This window comes from Callospermophilus lateralis, chromosome 11, assembly GCF_048772815.1.
Source record: "Callospermophilus lateralis isolate mCalLat2 chromosome 11, mCalLat2.hap1, whole genome shotgun sequence".
In the NCBI taxonomy this organism is placed as follows: domain Eukaryota; kingdom Metazoa; phylum Chordata; class Mammalia; order Rodentia; family Sciuridae; genus Callospermophilus; species Callospermophilus lateralis.
Genome location: NC_135315.1, coordinates 35955444 through 35972477, shown reverse-complemented (window position 1 = coordinate 35972477; position 17034 = coordinate 35955444). Strand labels below are relative to the sequence as shown.

At 46.2% G+C, this 17034-nt stretch overlaps 1 protein-coding gene across 6 annotated transcripts in view; it reads left to right on the top strand.

The window, feature by feature from the left end:
* The window catches only part of Acaca (acetyl-CoA carboxylase alpha), a 271109-nt gene extending 255822 nt beyond the window's left edge, over positions 1–15287 (top strand). For 4 of the 6 annotated variants that reach the window (XM_076871149.1, XM_076871147.1, XM_076871151.1 and 1 more), the window contains 4 exons: positions 2026–2180; positions 2826–2996; positions 10632–10768; positions 12979–15287. In XM_076871149.1, coding sequence (XP_076727264.1) covers positions 2026–2180; positions 2826–2996; positions 10632–10768; positions 12979–13102 — 587 coding nt within the window. In that variant the 3' untranslated portion in view covers positions 13103–15287. The remainder of the gene's footprint in view (positions 1–2025; positions 2181–2825; positions 2997–10631; positions 10769–12978) is intronic. The other 2 variants (XM_076871152.2, XM_076871153.2) reach the window with 1 other exon arrangement.
* Positions 15288–17034: the final 1747 nt, after the last annotated feature.

The window sequence follows — 17034 nt, the reverse complement described above, 5'->3', positions numbered from 1 at the left end:
GAGTCTTAGCAGAATCAATTACTATGATGGTTATAAAGTGGTAATTTTCTAATTTCATCATTCCTTCTGTTTTAATTATTATTCTACTGAAAGGGAGAACATTCCTCTTCCTTTCTCCACCATTTAATTATTTATATGAAGATTCTTACTTCATAGATATTCTCACAATTATTATTATTTTAGTGTTCAAACCATCTGATTTAGCCAGCAGAACATATTCAAACTGGCATCTGCATCCTTCTTACATTTCTCAACCAACTGCTTCCTTGCTTTTTGACACATGTTCTGGGCTCATATTTTTCCTGCTGCAGCCCTGTAATCAGCCATTTCTCCAATGAGGTCTTGGTTCTTCTCAGTGGAGAAGGAAACACATTTGCTTCCCTATCAAGGGCATTCTAACTAAGAAAGGCTCATCTCAGAAGACACCTGTCACCCACTTCCAGTCAGCTCTCCAGGCAGGGCCACACTGGAATGAATGGTCATGGTGTTAACCTGTGGTGTGGAGCTCAGTGTGGTCATTCTATTTACCTGTTTTGAAAGGAAGGCTTTTGAAGTATCCATTGTGTGAAAGCTGAAGAAAAGATAGTTTTCTGGCACCCTTCAACCCTTCATCACAGTTTTTTTGTTTTGTTTTGTTTTTTGGTAGTGGTACTAGGAATTGAATCCAGGGCCTTGTGCATGCGAGGCAAACACTCTACCAACTGAGCTATATCCCCAGCCCCCCTTTGATAGTTTTAAAATACTAATGGGTTTTTAAAAGGGGAGAGGAGGGAGAATTGAGCATCCAAAAAATTCATAAAAAGAAGCTATGAGTACATCCCTGTTCTGTTAGCACCGTTCATGTAGAATACTTACGGCGCACTCAGCGGCCCAAGGCTGTTTATGGCTTATGATTCATGGTAGCATTAAAAACAAGGCCTGTTCTGAAACAGGCATGCTTGCAATAGACCTTTCTCTTCTGCATCACGTCACCTGTGCTCATGTAGTTGTCAGCTTTTGTGACAAAGCACATCAGGTTGTCCCCAACACCAGGGGCTGTCACCTATTGCTCCTTCAGCTAGACTTACTCCTCCTTACTAGGCAGGCAGCTAAATTTTCAGTATTGATTGCAAATCCCATTCTGAAAGTAATTAGGAAGAAAAGTCCAACATAGCAACACCTCTACTAGGACACTATTGATTGGAGGGGGTGGTCTCCTTGTTATAAGGAATTCTAGTCTCCTCTCTGTTAAGTGAGGGGACTATGGATTTATATGCTCAGTAATCCAACTGGGGTTTGTGAACTGCCTTTTTGTTTTTTCCTCTTCCTTCTTTTTTAACCCAAGAACTAATGTCTTTGTCACTCTGGTCAGGGGTTGTCTCAGTCAGTAGCAGTCCAGGTGGGAGGCCAGAGGCTAATCCACTGAACTGACCCAAGACACACGGATCTGGCTCTAATTAGATTGGATTTTACTAATTTGAGGTTAAGCATTCCAAACCTAAGATTAGAAACTGTAGGATGCTGTAGCTTACAACTTCAGCAGTTATTCAGTTACTTACCAGTGTGGACGTGGGAAAACTAGAGCTGCTGGTTTATGCTCTGAACACTGGGAGAGCTGTCTTGTCACACCCCACAATCAGAATAGTCTGTCTGCTCTGACACTGGTCAGCAAGGATAGGTGAGGTCGTGGCCTGTGGGGGATGGAGGGGCCTGGCTGCTAGTCAGCGAGCTGATGAGAGGTGCAGGCCTCTTTGTGGTTGTTTGCACCTGCTCAGAGAGAGGCCTGGGAACCAGGCTGCCATCACTGCTTTCATACTTGTGACCTCCATAGAGAAAAGGTGGCATTTGGGCTTCCTGTGGCAAAGTAAAGACAGGGCAGGCATCTTATAGAGTCATGTTATACAGCAAAGAGGTCATGAAGACAGTGGAGAGCCAGATCCCAGAGGAAAGAAGGCAGGGTGACGTTGAGCTTCCCAGGACTGCGGCTGCTTCTGTGCAGATTCCTGATCACCACAGAGTGTGACAGGCAGGTTTCTCTAATTGCAGGCACCCCCGAGCTAAGCCCAGCTGAGCGGAAGGAGCTGGAAAACAAGTTGAAGGAGCGGGAGGAATTCCTGATTCCCATTTACCACCAGGTAGCCGTGCAGTTTGCTGACTTGCACGACACACCAGGCCGGATGCAGGAGAAGGGTGTTATTAACGTAAGTACAATGGTTGCCACTTCTCCCTATTTGTCAGAGACCCACAAGTAAGTGTGCCATGCTCCCAGGCCCGCAAGCAGGGAGCTGTTAGGGCCAGACTAAAAGAGCTTGTGCAAATGAGTTCCTTTTTTTTTTTTTTTTAACTTTTCCTTTTTCTATTGTCATCCCAAAGCAAAGTATGATTTAGGTTTCCATGGATTCCTCAGGTCGCCAGGTTCATTTCACTGGTGGGAAACTGAGGCACGTGTGCCTTCACTGGTGACAGTTACCTATGGTCCTCTGGCTATGGGTTACTATAGAATCAGGTTTCCACAGCAGTTAATTCATCTTTGAGGTGCATGCAAGTCATCTGAGCAGTTTTCTCAAAACCAGTTTCTCTCTCTCTGGCTATCTGGGAATTTCCAGTCTTTTCCCCAGAACCTCTCAGTGATGTGTGGGCTGAGCAGTTGCCAGGCCCAAAGCTGTGTACCATGCTGCAGTCAGCAGGGCGAACCCAGGGCTTTGTGAATGCAAGACAGATGCTTTGCCACTGAGCTACATCCCAGCCCAAGAGTAGGTTTTTATGCCTCTTGGTGTTCCCTCTAGACCGAGTGCTGAACAGAGATTAGGGTTGTGTTGAGTAAGCTTACTCTTATCTGTATATAGGATATCCTGGATTGGAAAACATCCCGAACCTTCTTTTACTGGCGGCTGAGACGTCTCCTGTTGGAGGACCTGGTCAAGAAGAAAATCCACAATGCCAACCCTGAGCTAACCGATGGCCAGATTCAGGCCATGTTAAGGCGTTGGTTTGTGGAAGTGGAAGGAACAGTGAAGGTAGGTGGTCACCAGAGGAGCCTTCATGTGCTTCTCATCCCCACGTGAGGGTTGCAGGCTCTTCATGTAAGAATCTATAGGCTTTGAAGGGCAGGAATGGAAAGGAATCCTAGAGGCCTAAGTCCTTTTTCCCATACACACATAGCCAATAACATTCCTGACATCTTATTAGAAGAGGTGAGAGGACATATTTTGCAGCTCATGCAGTCATTCAGCAAATCTTTATGAACACTCACAACATTCCTAGACACCAGTAGGACCCTGTCCACACCAGTTTTTTTTGTTGTTGTTTGTGCTAGGGATTGAACCCAGGGCCTTGTTTTTATTGTTATTTTTTTGTTGGTGCTGGGGCTTGAGAACCCAGGGCCTTGTGCATGTGAGGCAAGCACTCTATCAACTGAGCTATATCCCCAAGTCCCACACAGATCTTCTCTCTTGGGGGAGTCAGATGAGTCAAGAGGTCCTGCACTAAACACAGCAGATAGCATAGTCAAAGAGAAGACATCCAACCTTGGGGAAGGAGGAGAGACAGAGAATACTTCTGGAGAAAGTAATATCTCAGGAGAGACTCAAAAATAAAGTGGGAATGGACCAGAGGGAGAGGTTGGATTGGTGGCGGGGGTGGGGTAGGAAAAGAATGTTCCAGTGCATGATAGCAAAAGCAGTATGCATGCATACAGCAAATATTTCAGTATGGTTCAGAGATCAAGTGCTGGATAAGAAGGGTTGGGGTTAGGGTGCTGATCACAAGGCCCTGAATACTATTGAGGAATCTAGACTTTATCCTGAGGTCTGTGGGAAGCTACTAAGATATTTTAAGCAGCAGAATGATATGCTCTGATTTCTGTTTTAGAAACACTACTTGGGGAGCTGTGGAGGATGGAATAGAAGAGGGGTAGAAGCAGGAAGGCTAATAGAATGTGATAGGAGGAGATGCTACAGACTACAAGGAAAGATCTGATTAAGTGAGAGATGGGAGGGAATGTCCAGCCTGCATGTAAGGAACTGGGAATCTAGCATCTTCTCAGGGTGATTCCATAGGAAGTATGCATGCCATAAAGCAGGCCCCTGGGATGGCATTCCTGGTGCTCTTGTCTCGTGATTAGGGATGGGACAGGTTGGAGGCCAGGATGACATAGCAGACACACTTGCATTTGGCCCTGGAATAACAATGTGTGTAAGATAGGGCACAATAGGATGGGAATAAAAAGCTAAATCTGGGTACAGTGGTGCACACCTGTAATCCCAGTGACTTAAGGCTGAAGCAGGAGGATTGCAAGTTCAAAGCCAGCAGTAGCAACTTAATAAGGCCCTATCTCAAAAAATTATTATAAAGGGGTAGGGATGTGACTCAGTGGTTAAGCACCCCTGGGTTCAATCCCAGTACCAAAAAAAGAAAAGAAAGTGGGGACTGCAGTTGTAGCTCAGTGGTCTATTGCTTGCCTAGCATACACAAGGCCCTGTGTTTATTCCCCAACACCGCACACAAAAAAAAGTTAACCTTTATTAGCAGCTAACAGTTAGTATATGGATTAAATTGTGTTGGTATATATTTTATCAGAATATTGATAGTATGTGCTCAAAATATACTTTTCTATCTTTCTGTTAGCTCTGTAATCAAAACCTTTGGTGACTACCAGGTTAGAGCATTGATGGAGGGCTGGCTGCCCGAGGGTGGTGGCTTGAAGGGTTTTGGCCTACAAAAAGGGGCACTCTGGCTTCTTTCTGGAAAATGTCGCCTGAAGCATCTGCTAATCATTCTCAGCAAGGAACTCCAGGATTCACTGTTGGTTTTAAAGCCAGTGCAGTAGGGTGCTTCTAAGATTCACCTTTGTGTTAAGTCTGCCTATTTCTTTACGACTGAAAAGCTTCTTTGGATAAATATTTCAGATACGCAGCAGGGGAGCGCAGCCTTCTCCGACATTTGGTTCAGGTTAAGGTCAGCCTGTGGCATCATAATTGAGTGAGACAATTTTGTCAGTGGCTACTGGCAGTTTCTAGTGGAAGTTGGCATTGAAAGTCACGCAAGTGTAAAATAAGAGGTTGTTCTCCAGTTAAGAGTGGCCGGCTAGGTAAATGGAGTGTGTGTGTGTGTGGCCAGGAGAGGCCCGAGTCGCTTCCTACCGCATTAGTCACTAATGGACGTGCACAGCCTCAGTAGGCACAAGGATGAGGAGAAGGAATAGTTTCCCCCCCCAAGCGTGAAGTGAGTAGATAGGCCCCTCGCTTGCTCCTTAGCATCCTGCTCCCAGGGGATAGTGTGTCTGAAGAAACAGGTCATTGCCATCTCTTACCAGTGGAGAGAACAGTTGACTATATGTGCACAGGCTCCCGGCTAGAACAAGTACAGGAGACACCTCCAGTCTCATAGCCCAGAAGAGGCTGAGCACTGGGAACCAATCATACCAAGAATTGAGACAATTTCTCAATTCTTGTTCCAGTGTACAAAAGACAGCATCCTCCAGAATTCTCCATCCAGGGGACAGCAAGGAGAGACAGTAAGGACGGGTGATCCTCTGAAGTCAGGGCATATGGCTTTGAAACCTCCTTCCATATTCTGCAGGCTCAGCAGGACCTAGTTTAGTGTGGGGTGGGTGATAAAATCTGCAGCGCCCTTGAGAGAAGAGAGTGTTGCAGTGTTCAGAAGCCACCAGGCCGCCTCTGAAGGGCTGCTGTAGAATCTGCTTCTTGTTAGGAAATCGCTTAAGACCTTTTTTTTTTTTTTTTTTTTTGGTTCTTCAAACAGTGACAGATTTTATATACTGTGTCTCTCAAGTTGCAGAAAGTGTCTAATATGCTGTGTCTCTCAAGTGCAGAAAGTGTCTAAGTCTAGACCCTCGCTTTGCACCAAGAAGTGACCCTCTAATCCTTACTGTGGTGACCGGTGGGGAAGGACATGTAGTGATAGGCATCTACTAGCCATGCCGTGTGTTCTTTTTTCCTAGAGAATTTGTTTTTTTAATCTTAATCCTGAAAAAGGAGATTCGAGGACAAAAAATTAAAGACACTGATGTTATATAACTGAGAAGTGTGATTCTTTTGTTTCTCTTAGAGGTATCCGTTACCATGAATTATAGGATTCTGTTTGGATCCACTGGGACAGTCCTATTGTAGGAAACGGTAAAGTTTATGGTTCACTGCAGGCGGAAGCAAAGCACCACTACAGCTCCCTGAAAACAAGAACAGTGGTTTAAATTGGTTTGTAAGTGTGTGGTGCACATTTGTTTCAAGGGCATGTTTTCTGTCTTGATTTCTTACTTTCACAATTTGAGGTACATAGTTTTTCAAACAGGCTGATTGGTCCTCCCCTTCAGTAGTAGAAATTGGGATTAGAACAAGGAGAAGAATGTGGGTTTTGGAATCTTACAAACCTTTGGGAACACAGCTTTGCCATTTACTGCTAGGCATATTATTTGAATCTCCATTTCCTCATATGTAAAATGGGAGTGACATTCACGATTCACAAGGCTCAGTAAGTTCAGACTACATAAGCACAGAGCACAGTGGCCTCAGCACAGTGTATTAGAAGCTGAAAGTAACAACAGAGGTGTGTGACTTCACAGTGTTAATGGGCAGTAGGGATGCTGGGTGAAAACTCTGATTTGGCTGGCTGTCATGTTCCCACAGCTTAGTGCCTTCAGGTACTGTTACTTTCCAGATGGCTACTCACTTACCCATATTCCAGAGCTCCAGATAGGTAGCCTTTGTGAGGATAACAGGAAAAAGCACCATTGATAGAGTCACTTAATCATACTTTTTGTGTAGGAGCAGAAAGGGAGGAGGTAAGGCACAACCAGGAAAGTGCTGCTTTGGCCCTATCATGGGCCTGGGGCAAGGTGGCTCTCAGGAGATGGGAGTCCAGCAAGCCACTCTGGCCCATGTGGCCTTTTGCTGCTGTACTCCAGAGCCTCTGAAAAAATCACGTTGCTTCTTGTATAGGTAAGGCTTATAAGTTGAGGCATATTGAAATGTCTTTCCAAAATATGCACTTGCTCAGGGATGTGTGTGTCATCGCACCCCACTGCACTGGGTGGCTCCTAGGTGAATCTAGGTGAGAACTGCAAGGAACTTCCCCAGCTGGAGGTGTCTCTAAAAAGCTCACAAGGTGAGTTCTTTGTAGTGTGTAGTGATCAGGGCTCACTCCTTGGCCCTGCTATACCATTGCGGACATCAGGCGTAACAGCTTTTAGAAACCAAACTTTCCAAACAGGTTATGTAGATTTTTGTAAGCTAGATTATTACATATAATAGTGAGGCTAAGTAGAGCCTAAGATACTCCTCCATTGTTTCAGACAGAAAGTGTCTTTATTGGTATTAAAATGTCTGATTGGCATATCAGGCAGGTGACATATAAGTGCAGGCCCATCATAAGGTTAGCCACCCATCATTTCACATTTATTTAAAATCCACACTGAGGGCTCGAGTTGCGGCTCAGTGGTAGAGTGCTCACCTAGCATGTGTGAGGCACTGGGTTCAATCCTCAGCACCTTGTAAAAATAAAATAAAATAAAGATATTGTGTTTACCTATAACTAAAAAATAACACTGAAATACTGGGAATATCAGTCACATTTTCCTAATTCTAAAGAGAGAAGTGATGATAGCTTTTTTCCTGGAACTGGAATCCCTGTCCTAGATGGCTAGAATGTCTTAAGACATTCTAAAGAGGCCAGACAAGGAGTTGTAAACTCCACAGAGAACCCAGCTGGGACATGTTAGCTCACAACAGCATATGAAGCCCTCCCAGGTCTGAAAACCAGTGCCATGGAGGTGCATGGAGGTGCATTCGTTTATTCGTACTAAACACATGGATTAGGACTTGCAGCCCTTTTGCCTTTGTGCACTCTGGGCTGTGACCTACATTTTATCGGGGTTAGGGCTTGGCAGCTATCATCCAGTGAACCTATTTACATGAACAGCAGTTCCATATATAGGGCCCATATTTTCAAGCAACTGTAAAACTTAGAATGTGCTGCTCTAATCTTGTCTGGGAACTTTCTTAAGTGTTTAAACACCTAGCATATTCTGTGGCTGCAGGAGGGGAAGGCAGAAGAGTTTTCTCTAGAGGGTAGCTGGCTTTCCAAAGTAGTGTCTGAGCATCGTTAGAAGCAGGCATCTCGTTAGCTAATACATTACACCAATCAAGGAGAGTTATCTTAAGCCACAATTAATCTGCTCCCTGGCATATGTTGATAGGAAAGCATCATGCTGTTTCTTAATTAAAAGCAAACGGATTAAAAATGATTAATAAGAGTATTAAATATTCTCCTAAACTAAAGGCTTTGGGATTCTTGGGTAAATCTAGTTGGTTTTTTTTCCCCCATCCTGAAATCCAAGAAGCATCCATTGTTTTATTTTTCCCTCCCCGCAAATCGTTTTAAGTAGGGGAAGGTATAAATCTTGGAACTATGGAGAAATCTACTTTACCAGTGATAGAAATGGAAATGTGGAAGGGCTGGGGATATAGCTCAGTTGGTAGAGTGCTTGCCTCACAAGCACAAGGCCCTGGGTTCAAAACCCCAGCACCAAAAAAAAAAAAAAAAAAAAAAAAAAATGGAAATGTGGAAGTTTAGATGGCAGTGATTGGAGTCTGGACTCCAGGTGTGTCTGTCCCCATATGGCTCCTTATCCCAGAACTCATGAGTTAAGACAACCACACATGGGGGAAACAGTGCTACCCATCTCCCCCTTGGTAGTAGTAATTGATGTGGCACTTCCTTTCCTTAGGAGCAAAACACTTCCCTGCCACTGAGCCTCAAGAGATGCTGTTGAACAGGGCACCATGGCCCATTCCTGTAATCCCAGCCAGCCTCAGCAATTTAGCAAGGCCCTGCCTCAAAATAAAAAAAGGGCTGGGTTCAATCCCCAGTACACACACACACACACACACACACACACACACACACACCAACAAACAAAACACCTTCAGTCCTTTGTGAGGCATAGAGAAGTGGTCTGGCTCCCTCAGGTTCACACTGTCACGAGGCACCATCCCAGCTGAAGAAGAGCTGATCTGTCAGTGATGACAGGTAGAGATGGGCAGATCTGGAGCCAGAAAAGGAAATGGACAGAGCGCAAGAAAAAGCTCACTGCTGGTGTCTAGTCCTGGGAGTGCATCCTTCATGTGTAAAGGATTCCTTACAGGTTTTTAGAGACACCAAAGTCAGTGAAGTGGCACATAATAACCAATCACAGCTAACTTGCCAGCTGTTAGGACTAGGAAGTGAGAGTCTGAAAAGAACTACATTTTTTAGGGTTTTTCGTTTGTTCATTTGTTTTGCCATGCCGGGGATTGAACCAAGGGCCTCATGCATGCTAGGCAAGTGCTCCACCACTGGGCCATGTCCTCAGCCCTTGTCATTTTATTTTGAAATGAGGCCTTGCCAATTGTCCAGGCTGGCCTCCAACTTGGGATCCTCCTGCCTCAGCTTCCCCAGTAGCTGATATTACAGGTGTGCGCCACCACAGACGGTTAACACCATGTTTTTAAAGGCATGAACCAGGTTGAAAACAGCCCAGTGCCCACTTTCCTGCTGCGGAGGCCTCTTGGAGGGTGTGATGGGAATGTTCCCTCGGTGTCTTCACAGGCCCTCTGGTTGCAGTGGTGCCTCTTGTGTCCTTGCCTGTGTCCAGGTTTCCTCTCGTCACATGGCAATCCCCGAAGAAGCCTCTAGTTTCCACTGTACCCACCTATTAAATTACAGCAAAACTCATTGTCATTCTGACTTTGACTTCGTTAGTGATAACAGAGAAGGATAGCGCACCTTTAAATGACGAGCTTTGTGTTTAATTACCCAAACAAAATGACATAAATATGAATGAGCCCTAATGGTGGTACTTGGTTTTCCGGAAACCATTAACAAAACGATTCCTAAATGATTTGTAAAGAAAATGAGAGGAGAAGAGAGCAAGGAGAAGGCTATTAGGCTTCCAACACACTCCTGAATTATTATGTAGTCAACTACCTAGGAAATACTCAGCTAAATGATCTTGAAAAACAGGAGACAGGCAGTGGTTTACTGAGTCTTTCAGGGTTGTAGACTTCCTAACCCTTTTTCATACTCTCATAGCTAGTAAGATGGGGGCAGGTTTCTGTCCTGGTGGCTCTTCTGTAGCAGTGAGACTTCCTCCAGGGTCTCAGTGAAACAGTGGCTGGACTGCAGGAGGCTTCCATAGCAGGACCAAGGCACAGTTCAGGGCCTCACTTGCCAGGCCTCAATGGGACCCGAGACACACTTTGGGAACTATGTTTCAGTTTCTCCAAAAGAAAAAAAAAATTAACCAAACTACCCTAACTTCTCAGTCACACTTTACTAAGCCATGTGAGCTATTAACTATTTCTCTCAAACCTGTCAGGTTATTGAATCTCTTAGCCTTTGTAGCATAGGTAGCTACCCTAAATCTGGCAACAGTGTGGGGTGAATCCTGATGCCCTGGGAGAGCCCAGCTGGAGGATCTGAATGTGTCTGTGCAGCTCACAGGAGAGAAACAGGAAGTGCAACTCCCCTGTCTCCTCCTATTACAATGGCCAGCATTTTTTACACTAAGCAAGCTTTAGGAGTAAACTTTCCAGTAACAGATCAGGTGATGGGGCCTGGCCTGATCCCAGTGTTTCACTAAGAGTCACTGTTTGCAGGCTTATGTGTGGGACAATAATAAGGACCTGGTGGAATGGCTGGAGAAACAACTGACCGAAGAAGATGGTGTTCGATCAGTGATAGAGGAAAACATCAAATACATCAGCAGAGACTACGTGCTCAAGCAGATCCGCAGGTGAGACCAGCAAGGGAGACTTACCTGAACTACAAGGGCTATTTTTTTTTTCCTTTTTTCAGTGGGGGATTGAACACAGGGGCGTTTAAAAACTGGGCCACATCCCCAGCCCTTTTTAAATTTTTATTTAGAGATAGGGTCTCACTGAATTGCTTAGGACCTCACTAGGTTGCTGAGTCTGGTTTTGAACTTGCAATCCTCCTGCCTCAGCCTCCTAAGCCGCTGGGATTACAGGCATGCACCACAGTGCCCCACTAGAGGGACTAGTTTCTTTGGAATAGAAAGTTCAGAACAAATCATGACATGATGTCCCGATTTTTGTGGCCTCTTGATGTTGGAGACTGCTATACAATACAGCCCTGAGGCACATTTCTTTCTCTGGTTCCCAGGGGCACTTAGTAATCTCAACTGGATAAAAGCTTAGTTTGGTTGCACACACCTGTTAGTTCTGAATACACAGACTCGAACCAGATAAAAATTTTGGGAGGAAGGAAAGCTAACTGTATGGTACCTACTTGGGCATTTTCATAATATTTGGAAATATTTAATTGTGGAAAAGTTACCAAACTGTTCTTAGTTTTAGAAAACACCCCTCTATATATCTGCTCCTAAATTTACCTATAACTTACATTGCCCCATTTGCTTTTATCATTTGTGTGCTAACAATAGAGTTTTGTTTGTTTGGTACCAGGAATTGAGCCCAGGGCCACTTAACCCCTTAACCAGCCGTTTTTTTTTTTTTTTTTTTTTTTCCTTTAGTTGTTGATAGAGATTTATTTTTATTTATTATACATGGTGCTGAGCATCTAACCCAGTGCCTCACACAAGCTAGTCAAGTGCTTTACTACTGAGCCACGATCCAAACACCATCCACCCCCCCACACACACACCCCGTTTTTGTTTATTTTGAGACAGAGTCTCACTAAGTTGCTGAGACTGGCTTTGAACTTGCAATCCTGCCTCAGCCTCAGGAGCCACTGGGATTACAGGCATGTGCTACCGTGCCTAGCTGAGATATTCTTGTACATAGGTATAGAAAATTTGACATTAATTTAAAAACTTTATCTTCAGCCTGCCATCTGAGCTGGGATGTGTGGTGGGAGGGTTCTGGCCCAGCAGGTGCATAGTCCTGGATTTCATCTCCAGCATTGAAAAGAAATTTACCATTTGTAGTCCATTGCTCATTTTGAGATTGCCTAATGTGGTTATGTGATGTGGCCTTCACAGAGTCCCCATCTGGAGGCACACAGTGTTCATCTGCCACTCCTGATTTGATTTGATTTCCATCACCTGGTCAAGATCTTACTCAATTTCTCCACTGTATAATTACTGATTTTCCCTCCTTGCACTTAATGAGCAGTCTATGGAAAGACACTTTTGAAGGTCATACAAATGTCTTGCTCCCCATCAAAATTTTCCCTTAGACTTAATGTCCACTGGTGATTCTTGCATGAACCAGTCTTTACAATGAAGTTGCAAAATGATAACTTTCCAGTGTCAGCCACCCTTCCCAATGATGAGTCAGCACTCAGATTTTTATAAAGAAATTCATTATTGGTATAGAGAAAATAATTTGTGTTTTCACTAATTTATCACTGTATTTGTTTTGCTGCCATATTGTCCCTGATTTAGCCAGGGCACCCCTTTCATGTAGATTTCTGTCAATACTGGTGGTTTGGGTTTGGTTTGTGGTATTAGAAATAGAACTCAGGACCTCATACCTACTAGGCAAGTGCTCTACTTGTTGTTTTATGGTTGTAGATGGACAGATGCCTTTATTTTATTTTTATGTGGTGCTGAGGATTGAGTCCAGTGCCTTACGTGTGCTAGGCAAGCACTCTGCCACTGAGCTACAGCCCCAGCCCAGAGTTGGAGGGTTTTTGTTTTTTGTTCTGTTTTTGTTTTGATGGGTTTGTTTTTTGTTTGTTTGTGTTTTTGTTTTTGTTTTTGTTTTTTGTCATTACTGGGGATTGAACCTAGGGGTGCTCTATATATACCCCAGCCCTTTTCATTTTCAGACAGTGTCTTGCTAAGTTGCTAAGGCTGGCCTTGAATTTGCAATCCTCCTACCTCAGCCTTCCAAGTTGCTGGACTTGTTGAGGACATTTTAATGTAGGAAAGCAAGCCAGTGGGCCATGTTAGCATGTTTGCCTGACAGTTCTAAAGCTGCCCCAGTTGAGACACTTTTCACCGTCCTCAATCTGCTTCAGCTTGGTACAGGCCAATCCCGAGGTTGCCATGGATTCCATCGTCCACATGACCCAGCACATCTCACCTACTCAGCGAGCAGAAGTCGTACGGATCCTCTCCACGATGGATTCCCCTTCCACGTAGGAAGAGCTTCCTGCCCATCCCTGCCCTGCCTCTGGAGAAAAGGGCTACAGCTGCCTCTTACAACTGAATCCACTGTAATGAGAAGGCACAGGAGACCCAGCACTGGAGACAAAGTGGCATTTTGCTTCCCCTTGAATGTTTCAGGTTATGCATGACATCTGGGATATAGGATCACAAAGCCCAGTCACAACCACCCCGCCGTTCAGTATTTATTACCCCAGCTGTGTCAACAGTCCTCTCTCCCTGCACAGGACTCAGAAGGCAATGAAGGGTACAGCAGGTACCATGAGCTCTTACTACACTGCCCCGATAGCCCCTTGACCCCAGCACAGGGATGTATGAGGAGTTTTCAGGCAGTTAGCAGTCCCCCAGCCTCATGAGCCTCAGCCACAGGCAGCAGAGGAGGGCTGGGGCCCAGGAGAGAAGGAAACCTCAAGTCCATTGTTTATCACCCCACATTCTGCCCAGCACACAGTAGGCACTGGAGAGGAACCAGTCCCCATTTAACTACACCAAGATTTCTGCTTATGGAGAAAGGCCAGAGCATGAAATTGCTTCAAGCTTTATCAGAACTCAAAGATGAGGGGAAACCATGATCCAAGAGCAAAAGAAAATAGACAAGATGGTGAATCTTAACCTAAGGTTGAGGCCCCTAAATTAACTTCTCTTAGTACACATGGACGGTGGCTGACCTGCCACCTCTCACCTAGCTCATGTACCTAGGAGCTGTGAGGTCAGGGTGTGAAAGGCCCAGCCTCTGCCCGATGCACACTCATGCTGCAGGAAGAGTAGCCATGAAGGGAGACGTCGCTCTCCTTAGGACCTGGAAGGTTGTCACTGTTAAGCCTGGAGCTTTGACAGTTGCAAGAAGCTCACCGTGGTGCCTGTAGCACTGCTCATCCCTATTTCTGGGGCATCTCTCCTAGCAGCTGACATTTCTGTCCTCCCTGGGCCTCGTCTCCTTCCCTGAATGTACACAGCAGCAGGCCTTCCCACAGATGCTGGGAGGCCCCGGGGGCAGCTGTGCTCCCAGCACCAGGCACTGGCCTTCCTGGTGTTTGAAGGCTTCCAGGGAACACGGACTCCACAAGACCTTAAGATCCCTCACAACTCACTCATGGTGCTGCTGTCCCCCAGGCTTTCTGGTCCTTCCCCAGCCAGCAGCAGGGGCCTCCACAGGGGTGGCAGAGAGAACATATTTTCAACAACCAGTTTATCCAAGAAAAGAGCTTACTGATTCCCCCATTGGTTTTCCTAAAGCAAGAGTGGCAGGTGATCAGGGCTGGGGTGGCATCACTTCCTACAGCTCAGCTAATTGCATTTGTCACTGACGACCAAGGAGGAAATCACTAAGATGCAGTAGAAGCAGGGATATGAATACTTCTGAACAAGCTACAGTTTTGAGCCTTAACCCTGTAATTCACACACAAGAAAGGGTTCCGCCTCCCCCCTCTTCTCCTTGTACACAGAGACGGTGGAACGTAGCAATTCTAGATTGCTGAGGAACACTACAGGGCTGGATAGCAGTGGGCCCCCTCCAAGAGTCGGCCTCAGGCTGCTCGGCTGAAGGTATAGGTGTTTGGTACTTTCCAAGAAGGGCAGGAAAAAAATGGAGGATAATTCCCAGTCCAGGAAGAAGCTTGCACTTTTGCTAGTTATTTGCTCACTTGTAAGTAAGAACTGGATTCATCTCTGACCAGATTATCCCTCTGCACTTTTCTGTAATAAGTCAAATCCCACATGCCCACAGGTGAGAGAAAATCGTTTCCTCCCCTGGATGCCTGTCCTGTGGGGGGTGGGCATGGGTTGTGCTCATTGAGCACCCCTTGTCCCACCCGATTATGACACATTTAATGAACAAGGTTCCTCTCCAGAACTCTGTAGTGCCTACTCCCCCTTCCCCAGGACAGGGATTGTCTGTTTGGAGAGGCAGAAGTGAGCAGTCGGATGTTCCCACAGCCCATGATACGAGGGGTTACTGAGGCAGGAGAAAAAATGATGTAGTGACCAGGACTCGCTGGAACCGAGCTTGCCGTGTTACCTTTCTCTGTTCACAATGCAGCCTGCTCCCCTCTTGGCGAGGAGTCGGTGGACACACCGCCGCCACGTGAGGAGCTTCAGTCAAATGAACTCTTTTCACATTTTGTTGAAATAAACCTTCAACATTTGTAGAAGAGCCACAGTTTGTCATTTCAATCCACGCCCAGCCACCCATATGTTCCACCTCCAGCAGGGCTGTAACGGGGGCTCAGTGATGGGGTGCGACGCCCAACACCCTTTGTCTCCAGCCTTACACAAGGATGAACAGGGGAGGCCACAAAGGGCTGGCCTTGCCACCTGTCTCTGCCTGAATGAAGGTAGAATCCGCCAGGCCGCCAATGCCCAGCTGAGAAGCAGCTCTTTAGTTTCCATAGAAAACCCTGCCTGCTGAGAGCTGGACAGGGGCCTCGGTGGGGGTCCCCCCCAAAAGAGAATCAGCTGAGGGCAGGGAAGAAGGCGCTTGGCCTGTGCAGTGAGGATAACCGCTCCAGAGCCCACCGCAGCCCAAGAGCCTTTGGGCCTGGAGCCCAGTCCCTAGAACTCCCGTCCTAACAGGCAGGAAGTTGGGTCTTTTGAAACAGTCTGTTGTAAAGTCTGGGCTTCTTGGCCCTTGTTAGAGACTCGGAAGGAGAGGTTTTAAGTTTTCTTAGTACTGGAGAACTTATTGGATTTTGAAGTCTAGGCACTTGGGGCACCGGGAGCAGAACACTCAACTGTGCCTTCGGCCTTCGGTCTCGGTTCCCTCTGTAAATGCTGTGAGTCCGTATAGTTGAAGCAGGAATGAGCATCAATCCCTGAACATCTGCAAAGAAAGGTACATGCCACGAGAAAGCTGGGGGGATCACTGGCCCTGGCTGATTATTAAACTCAGTGCCCTGTTTGTCTCTGTCTTTGGAATGTGTAGTAAAGCAGAGAATGGCTTCTTCCAAGATGAAATGAGATGTTGAAGTTTCGAAAGTATCAGGTTGAATCACTGTAAGTCAGCTATTCTTTAAAAGGCAGACACAGGGACACTGTTTCTCTGCCTCCAGCTGCTGCACTCAGTAGACAGGGCAGGAGTCCTGGCCAGCAGAGAGGCCTTGGCCTCCTCCCCCAGCCAAGCGAGAACCAGACCACACCACAGGCCTGGGCTCTTAGGAACTTGTTTGACCGACAGGGATAGTGCTTTCTTCTGCTAGGAAGTGACACTGCACCAGTTTTTGCTTCATTTTGTTTTTGTTTTGTACTAGGATTGAACCCAGGGGCACTTAACCCCTGAGCCACTTCCCCAGCCCTTTTTTGTATTTTTATTTAAAGACAGGGTCTCACCAAGTTGCTTAGCACTTCGCTTTGCTGAGGCTGGCTTTGAACTCTCAATCCTCCTGCCTCAGTCTCCTGAGCTGATGGAATTACAGACATGTGCCACCGTGCCCAGCTTCTCCAGTTTTTAAAATAAGGAAATTAAAATTCCCATTGGCACTCCTTTGGGGCAATAAAGGAAAGCCCGAGGGTTCAGGGATCCAGTCCTAGACAACTCTAGTTCCCTAACCAGAAACCAAGAGCACTGTGATGAATGCAAACAGCTAGTGGCCATCCAGGGAGGGCTCTCTGAGGCTGAGAGGCGCTAATCTGGGAGGGAAGCCCAGCAGCTGGTTTCTCGGGACCTGGCATCAGAGGGCCAATGCTGCCGGGTCCACAGGAAGCAGGATGCACTGAGGCCCACTGAGTAGCACAGAGAGCCGAGGGCTGCAGTTATCAGAAGTGGCGGCCAGCAGGCTCCAGGCCCGGGAGCTGGCATCTGCAGGGAGTCAAGGGCCCCTGGGGTATTGAATGGGAGCAGAGCAGCCATTTGGAGGAGTGACAGACTCATCAGCATCAGTGATCCCATGAAGATCCTTAAATGCCAGTCAAGG